The sequence below is a fragment of the Gadus morhua genome, chromosome 22 (assembly GCF_902167405.1).
Source record: "Gadus morhua chromosome 22, gadMor3.0, whole genome shotgun sequence".
Classification (NCBI taxonomy): Eukaryota; Metazoa; Chordata; class Actinopteri; order Gadiformes; family Gadidae; genus Gadus; species Gadus morhua.
The window spans coordinates 14,468,682-14,478,285 of NC_044069.1; the positions used below are offsets into that span (position 1 = coordinate 14,468,682).

General features: G+C 46.5%; 1 protein-coding gene across 1 annotated transcript in view; it reads right to left on the reverse strand.

Annotated features, from left to right (window-relative positions):
* The window catches only part of col16a1 (collagen, type XVI, alpha 1), a 70,435-nt gene extending 61,149 nt beyond the window's left edge, over positions 1–9,286 (reverse strand). The window contains 2 exon segments of the mRNA XM_030347512.1: positions 2,794–2,942; positions 9,041–9,286. Coding sequence (XP_030203372.1) covers positions 2,794–2,884 — 91 coding nt within the window. The 5' untranslated portion in view covers positions 2,885–2,942; positions 9,041–9,286.
* Positions 9,287–9,604: the final 318 nt, after the last annotated feature.

Below are 9,604 nucleotides of genomic sequence, written 5' to 3' on the forward strand. Positions count from 1 at the left end.
TTAATTGGGAAAAACAGGTGTTTATTTAAATGTACGTGTGTGCGTGCCTCGCAACTAATGTCCTGAATCCTGTAGCGAGGACATGATATAAATAAAATATGTTCTAATGACTATGTCCACAGCTGTGAAGCCATAACAAGAGGCCTATGATTATTGTCGGTTTAATTTTGATGGGGTTAGGCCATCTATAAATCCAATTTAAGGAAGGAAATTTGCGACGGGAGGATTAGCCAATTTCTTAAAATAAAAAAAAAAAGTATTTTTTGCAAGAATCAGATTCCCCCGTGCGAACTGGTGGAACAGTTTGAAACATACCAACAACCATAAAAGTCATTATTGCATATCTACAATTACCGGTTAATTACCTCATCATTACACATGAAATGTTTGTCTAAACTGCAATTAGTTGTCTTAATTGTTCTCTTAGAAAACAAAAATACCCCTTGATTGAAATGTCTCTCAGCGAAAGGGAACACTGAAGAATGTGACATGGAAAATACAGCCCTTATTTTTGGAAATATTGTGAGGACTTTTTCCTCTATATCAATTCAGTGCTGCAGACGTTATTCATCAACAAATAGGTCTGAAGACAAGTGTACCCTGGCTAGATTATTGCACTTAAGGGTGCCCGTTTCCCTTATAGCAACACAAAGTGTGTCTAAAGAGGGTCATATTGCTCAAACTTCGGATGCATTAAGAATCAATGGCCTTGTAGATGTTTCTGCTGCAGCACAGTGTTGATAGAGTCCATCCATTAGAGGAAGAAGTTCCTGCTGTATACTGTATACTAAATATCCGACCGAACGACCGACCGACCGACAGACAGACCGACAGACCGACAGACCGACAGACCGACAGACCGACAGACCGACAGACAGACAGACAGACAGACAGACAGACAGACAGACAGACAGACAGACAGACAGACAGACAGACAGAGAGGAGGGAGAGGGAAAGACAAGAGAGAGACAGAGAAATAGATAATACAAAGGAGGTAGAGGGAAAACATTCCAGACACACGGTTAGCCGAGAGAAGTGGAACAACATTAAACCATACTTTGGCAAGATGAGCTCACTCATTTTTGCCTTGGAGGCCTCTGGTCTACTTGGATACACACGGACACGCACAGACACATACACACCTAATGCTGTGGGATGAGATGTGTGGAAGCTAAAGACATTGAAGCTTACCTCATGTCTGCTTGTGTGTGCGTGCGTGCGTGCGTGCGTGCGTGCGCGTGCGTGCGAGTCCACGCTTGTGCCACGCTGCGCATTTGCTGTGACAAAGTGTTTTAGCTCCACTTGAGAAAACACTCTCCTCGCGCCAGTGGGGGGGAGGAAGGTGTCCCAGGGGGGAGGGAGGGGAGGGTGGAGGGGGGAGGAAGGGGGGAGGAAGGTGTCCCAGGGGGGAGGGAGGGGAGGGTGGAGGGGGGAGGGGGAGCAGTCAGTCTCTGCTGAGATGCTATGACAGAGGAGGCACAGAAGCCCCCCGTTCTAACACACACACACACACACACACACACACACACACACACACACACACACACACACACACACACACACACACACACACACACACACACACACACACACACACACACACACACACCTCCCCTGCCAGTGTAGCGCTATGGAGGATTTCTGAGCCCCCCTCCCAAGTGACCAGGTAGAGCCGCTAAGAGCAGACTGGGCTACACTGAGGAGTGTGTGACAGGGAGAAATACAAAGAGAAGTTAAACCACCAGTCACCGGACTGCACATTCCTGCAAAGCTTGTGTTGCTCGATTGATCCTCACATACACAAGCTGTGCAATGTGAACACAGACACAGACACAGACACACAAACATACACACAGACGCACACAAAGACATATACATAGACATAGAAACAGACAGAGACACACACACACAGACAGACATAGACATAGACACAGATGAAGAGACACACACACACCATCGCCATGTGTATTTTGCGCTTACGTACACATACACACAACCACAATAACAAAACACACTTGGATCGAATGGGGATGATTAGAAGACGGGTGACAATCAACACAAACCATACGCCTCCCTCCCATAGCTCTACCGCAGCCTAACAGACCGCAGGCAGCCCGCCACACCACCACAACCAACCCACCAAGGCCTGGGCTTCAATTACTGCATGGCAGGCTGACCACGGCACTGCTGGGTTCAGCAAAGCCACTGGCCTGATGTGGCACAGAGAGCCTAGGCTAGTGGGGACATCACACAGAGTAGAGATAAAGACTTGCACCACAGTGCCCCTAGTGGTGTGTTTATCCCCATTACTCAGTCAGTCAAAGCAAAAAAACTTTTGCTTTGAGTGGCTTGCTTGAGCTGATTGGATTTTGATTTGTGGGTGATTTGAGGTTGCACCGGTTGGGAAATTTCTGCTGTTAAATAAAGAATGCATTGGGATGATATATACACCTTAAGAAGGCTTAGCTTGCATGTTTGACAAATGTTACATGTTACAAAGCCACACTGATTAGGATGGTGTGACATGTCTTGTTCTCTTGTTTTCTACCGTAGTCTCTTTTCATCCTCAAGAAAAGTATAAGGAAACAGAAACAACATTGAACTCTCTGACAAGAAGACACAAAGCTCAAGAGGAAATCTGTATTCCCCCCCCCCCCCCCCCATTTTTCAATAACATCTCATTGTTTCTTCTATCGAAAATGTATGAATTCAATCTGGGAAGAGGCAGCGGTATAGTTCGTCTCAACAGAAAGCCTGCAGCAACCTTTTGGTTCAGAAAGTTCTTCCTCTCACCTTGCTCTGTTGTCATCAGGTCACATGACCCAAGGGCGACGAGCAGCACACTCAGCGCACAGCGGAGGAATCCCATGGCCCACACCGTCATGGAAGGACACCTCGACGGACTGTGGACGGAAGGATGAACGGACGGACGGATGGTCTAACTGATGGACACACAGAGAGAAAAAGAGACGCAGAAGGACAAGTCATATGGATATACATCAGATGAATCAAATACATTGCATTTCATACATGTCCTCGCTTGGCAACTCAGCAAATGATGCCCGCCGACAGCTTCGCATTGCACTTGACTACTGATGAGCCGTTGATGTGTTGTTACGAGCCGCTTCGGCGGTGGGCTGCGCTAATTATGAAGCATGATGTTGGGCTCTGTTACTGGCATAGGAATTAAGCAGAATGTCCGTCTCATTACGGGGAGGTACTCTCCTTCGTCTGATCACAATCATTATCCTGTTTGTCTGGGTGGCCCTTTGACCGGACAGCTAGAATGTACCCTATTCTGCGCACACACACACAAACATGGGGTGAGAATCTCCTCGGGATGTATATATCAATATATATATATATATATATATATAGATATATATGAGGGCAAAAACACACACAGCACTTGCAAACAGTTCTGAACAGAAATGCACATCTATATATACACCTTTGGTGTGAGAGCAAATTGAACAATAGCAGCAGCATAAGAAAACAAGAGGCTAGGCTCTCCGGCGGTGATTTAATATGCAGGGCTGGTTTCTGAAAAGTCCAACTGACAGCCAAAACACACAAACACATCTGGAGACTATTCCACTGTGGAGCCGTGCAGCTACGATGCACCAGATGCCTCCACGTAGCCCCGACGACATGCGCACGCACAAGCAGCGCCTGAAACGTGCACCCATCCCCGTTGACTCACACACAAAAACACACCGGAATAATAATCGGCCTGTTTACGTATTCGTCCCCTGCAACTGTTCCACTTTGAGTCTTCCCAATGAACCCGTTACACCGTCCGAGCCCCCCCCCACCCCCCCCGAAAAGCACAAAGACACGTGCAAGCAAGGGAGCTCACATTTTTACACAAGACATCTCCATACCAAACGGCGAGTTGATTTATTCACAACATTTGCGAGGCCCCCATAACTCCAGCGTGTTTACAGGTACAGAGGAGGGGCCCCTCCAGGCAGGGGGGCCAAGCAGGCATTCTGTGTCTCTGAGCACACACACACACACACACGACACACACACACATACCATCACAGCCACCAGCCAACCAACCAACAGACAGTCCACCCTGGGGATAGGAAGACTAGACAACTAGACTAACTGGGTGTGAAAGATGTCCGATCCAGTGACAAGCTTAATGTAGCGCAGAGTGAATCATTTGCTAAAAAGAAGATTGATTTGGAAATGCCCCGAAGTTTCCTGCGGTGAATGATGAGGGATCCAATCAGGGGGTGTACTTTTAGATATGGTTCATCATGAGGCAACTCATCTCTTTGAATGTTTTTAAAAAGTCTGTTTTGATACTCGATCGTGGTCTCGATGTTTATTCATCGTGAATATTTTGTATTAGTTTGTTGTTGAATGTTGAAGCAAGGGGAGAAAAAATGAGCTCAATATATTTTAAATACAACTCTTTGGGAATGGCCATTAATAATGCATTGTTCAGATGTGATTGCCTGTTTGGACGTGTCAAAAAACATATGGGTGTGTTTTTGAGATAAAAATGCACCAGTTGAAGAAAAATAATACTATTCTCTCACCATCCCCCCCCGCTCCCTTCCTCTCTCTCTCTCTCTCTCTCTCTCTCTCTCTCTCTCTCTCTCTCTCTCTCTCTCTCTCTCTCTCTCTCTCTCTCTCTCTCTCTCTCTCTCTCTCTCTCTCTCTCTCTCTCTCTCTCTCTCTCTCTCCCTTGATTAATCAGTGCTGAACGCCGCGTTTGGGGCGCTCTTTAAACCGCATCCATTACAGCGGGGCCCTTGGTGACACGCAATCAAGGAGGCAACAAGGAGGTTCAAGCCAACGCCGCGCGCCACTGTACACATCATGCATCACCCTCCCGCCGAACACGGGGCTAAAACAAAGCCACAGCTCATTGTTATCCTGGCTGGCTCCCATCCAAAACAATGTAATGGCCTTTATATAGAGAGCGTGTGTGTGTATGTGTATGTGTGTGTGTGTGTGTGTGTGTGTGTGTGTGTGTGTGTGTGTGTGTGTGTGTGTGCGTGCGCGCATGTGTGTGTGTCTGCGTGTGTGCGTGTGTGTCTGCGTGTGTGTGTGTGTATGTCTGCGTGCATGCCTGCGTGCATGTGTGTGTCTCTCTCCCACTTTCTCTTTTCCATGCTGGTCTCAACTCTCTCGGTCACCGTTGTAGCATTGGCGTCCATCCTGCCTGGATACGGCTAACAAATGTGGTGTAGGTCCAGCATGGTCTGGGCTAGGCTTGGCCAGGGGCCCAGTGCAGCAGAGAGCACTTACAAGAGTCTGAGTCACTGTCTGTAGCGTCTACACATGGCCAACGCGGGGGGAAATGGAACAATGTCCGACTTAATTCCCCGCTGCCAGTTTGCGGTAAAAAAAGAAATTGCTATACTGACCGCTTGATTAACTAGTGATGACCTGGACTGACTCAAAACGGGGCCATTGCCAGGGTAAACATTTAAAATGACACCCACACATTACTGGGCTCGAGGGGTATTAATAGTGGCGCGTATTTGGGGAACAATGGATATCAAATGGCTACACATTCCCCTTCTGCCCTGACTATACACTGCATTTTATTTTTTTCGTATGATAGGGCCTTAGCAGTAAGACTAAGTGGTAAACTTTTGTATTGGCTCAGACCCTGGTAATTTGCCCGTCCCATAATTTATGACACCCATTAAAGAAGGAATGGGAGCCCAAACTGCGTGTCTACACAGACGAGAGAGAGGAAATAGTTCACTGAAAACAATAGCGCTTGTCGGTTTACGGGAGGAGCGCTGTCCTGATTAGCAACGCCGAACATGATGGGGTTCGAATGGGCAGCCATTAAACATTGGCACCATTGTTTAACGAAGCTTTTAGAGTCTCTCTAGACGATCCTTTTAACATTTTAATCAACGGTTAAAAAGTTTGTAAAAAAAAAAAAAGAAAGACACTTAAAAAAAAAGCTGTAACTTAGAGGTGGCAAGAGGTTCACCGCCACACCAGATGCTCATCTCTCCACTCAGGGCAGCAAGGGATTTGACAGAAAACTCCCACCCTCTTACTCCATCTCTTCAAACACGCACACACAAGCCCATGCACACCCTATACACACACATATGACATATGGAAGTGTACTTGAAGCTGGATCCTGTTGTGTGGGGTCATGACCTTTGCTGAACACCAGAGTGGAAGTCCTCATCCCCTCTCTTCAGGAATGTCCCAGAGGTCTGGCCATAGGAGGACAGATGGATGCAGTGCCACAGGCTGATGACTGCGTTAGGAGGATGTATAGGAGATGTGTAAGTGTAGGAGATGGACAGCTGGAGAGAGAGAGAGAGAGAGAGAGAGAGAGAGAGAGAGAGAGAGAGAGAGAGAGAGAGAGAGAGAGAGAGAGAGAGAGAGAGAGAGAGAGAGAGAGAGAGAGAGAGAGAGAGAGAGAGAGAAAAGAGAAGGGTGCATGCGTGTGTTTGTGTGTGTGTACGTGTCAAAAGAAGATTGCAAGAGAAGCATGTTCAACAGACCTACTGTGGTGCTAGCTGTATGGCTAAAGCTAGCAACCTGCTGGGCTGGCGCACACAGAATAGGCTGCCACACAATAGCAAGCAACTGTGAACGTGCTGTTGGTGATACACTCACTGCAAGCTTAGGTTTGTTCATATAATGATGCTCTTCACCATGTGTGGGATGGGGGTAGTGGAAGAGACTACAATGGAAACAAATCATCTTGAAAGCCTAGGATGAGAATGCGGTGCCGGTGATGATGTAACGGCAGCATGAGAGCACAACTTAGACACGTAGCTACGGTGTTGTTTCAAAGGCACAAAACTGTGGTACACAAGAACCGAACTCATCGGGATGTAGCTGTTTAACAGCAGTATTCTTAACAAGTTTTGTGCTGAAGGTATTGGTGGTACTCTGAGGGGATTTGAGCCAGAGCTGGGTGCCATGGTAACGAGCGGCCTCAGATGGTTTGCACGTTTGACTCTAATAATGACTCAGCAGGCGGTTGAACAGCTCAGCTCAGTCTGGAAAACACACAGTCACATAAATCAAAGTGGTTTTGACCATGGAAAAAAAAAAAGGAACATAAATGGCCCCTCTGTGATAATACCCAATACAGCATAGTCCTCTTATGAATTAACTTGAGAGAGAAGCAGCTGAAGCAGAAAAAAAAAAAACATGTGGGATGAAAAATAAACTTGGGATTGTTGATGGAACTGTTGACCAATCGGAGCCAGAGGTTGAGGAATCGGTGGGCGGAGAATAGTGAACAATCGTGACTAGTTCACAGAGAAGGCTGGTGCTGGGGATATCGCAGGCCATGAACTGCCAGAAGATATAATCAAACCCTCCATCGTTCCTCCTTTGATTTCAACTGAGGATAAGGTCTAGCAGAGTGCTTACAGAGTCTGAAGAGACAGAAAGATAGTTGGAGAGAGAGAGACAGAGGGAGAGGAAGAGAGAGAGGGTTAGCAAGAAAGAGTGAGAGGGTCGAGGGAGTGAACACTTGAGCAAAAAGCAGAGAGAAAGAGGTTGAGAGAGGGTGAGCAAGAGAGGATGAGCATCAGAAAGAACAAGAGAAAGAGAGAGAGAGAGCAAGACAGAGAGAGAGTGAGAAAGAGAGCGCTAGAGTGAGAGAGGAATCAGAGGATATCATCTGGGCGTCCTGTGCATTCCAGTGCACTCTGCGTTAGCATGGAGGGAGCAGCCAGGCTAGGAGGCGTTGAAGGCCTGTTTCAACAGGGTAAAAATGTAAGCCTAATGAACAAAAGTAACTAAAGATTCCCCACGGCTATGACAAGTCACTCCAGATATCCATTGACCTGGATCACGGGAAATCTGCAGAGCGACAGGGAGTCAGTATCTTAAGTTTACCTCAGAACAATGAAGAAAGAGCTATGGTGGAGAAGCAGGCCTTTATCAAGAGCTTGAGAAACAAGATCAGAGAGAATGGAGAAAAGCTGCACAAAATGAGCTGCATAACATCAGTTTCCTTAGAAATACCGTATTTCCGAGGGTTCTCTTGAGACCTTTCACTCCTTGAGTTGTGCTTATCAAGCATAGCCTTCTTATAAAGTAAACCCAGCTACTTGGCTCTTTGCCTGGGCTTTGTTGATATCAGAGTGAACGCTCCAAGCAAGGAGACTGCCCTCTTGGTTTTCTATAGCTTAACTCTCTCTCTCTCTCTCTCTCTCTCGCTCTCTCTCTCGCTCTCTCTCTCTCGCTCTCTCTCCGTTTCCATTTTTCTTCACTGAAAGTCTGCTGTTGCAACTAGTAAACAGAATAGGAGGAGAAAGGGGTTATAGAGAGTTAATGCTTTGCAGGCCCACACCCCTCTCAACCCCATAGTAGGCCTACATGGCTGAAGGCAGAGGATTGCATTAAAAGCAAAGAGGAGGAAAGCGGTTTCAGTCAATTAAAAGCGAAATAGATATTGCAAAGCTACTCCATCACGTCTGGAAAATCAGGTGAACTGTCTGCACACTGAAAAGCGTCTGCTAAATGCCCTAAATGTAAATGAATAGCCGGATGCATCCAAGTGTTTTGCAGACTTCAAACGCCACAGCAGCGACCTCAAATCACCGGACGCTGTCTTTTTCTTGGCTGGTTTCCACCGCACACAAGAATGCACACTGGTCGAACATGTGTGATGGTTCAGCTGATGAAGCGAGCAGATGCGAGGCTGGCCAAGTCTGGAAAACGCATTTGCTCAAATGTCTTCCCAACGTATGGGCCTATGAGTTCGGGAAAGGAGTATCAAACTTGGACCTAGGTATCTCATTGTCACTCAAGTGTAAGAATTAACAACCTAAGCCAACGTATCATTCAATTCCATGCAGGCCTAATGTCTAGGACCGTGTTACATATTTCTTTCCAGGCAGCTACACAAGCCTTCGCAAAGCAATCCCAAAGTTCAACTTCAAACTGTTGAGAGCTGCAATCGCATCACCAATCACGTCTGCAGATTGTTTCCCAGCCTAAAGCAATGCACTTTTTCCAAAACCCTCAAACATTGTTTTTCTTTATCACTTATCTGCGCAGCCAATACAAAAACCCATACCTTCAGCTATTTATATATTCGCTGTTACGACGACATGAATCCAAAAAAAAAGTATATCCCAGACGTGGAGTTGAGATCGTTCACCGCGATTCCAAATAGGTATTCCACGATGCGTTCCTTGACTTTTTCCCCCTTAAGTCTTCCTCCTGTGAGAAGAAAGAAGAGGATACAAAGTTACTTCTACGCTGTCTGTCCGCTGTCCAACTTTTCCCCTCCCCTCTCCTCCCTCCCTCTCACTGTTCCGAAAAGCAAGAGTTTGGAAAGTAATTCTCTCTACCATCCATCCGTACCGCTTCTCTCTCTCTCTCTCTCTCTCTCTCTCTCTCTCTCTCTCTCTCTCTGTTTCTTTTTTTTGTTCCATTGGGAGACCCTCCAGTTATTCGTGTGATGACATCAACCGGTCCATTGGTGGAAAATGATCCGTGGGCATCTCTCCAGCATAGCGTTTTATTCCAGGTTTCATATACTATTTCCTCGCCTTATAATAACCTACCTTCTCCTCATTCCGTTTTTTTTAAGAATAAACTGAAGTCTCATGTTTTTGCAAGACCAAACTAAGCATCA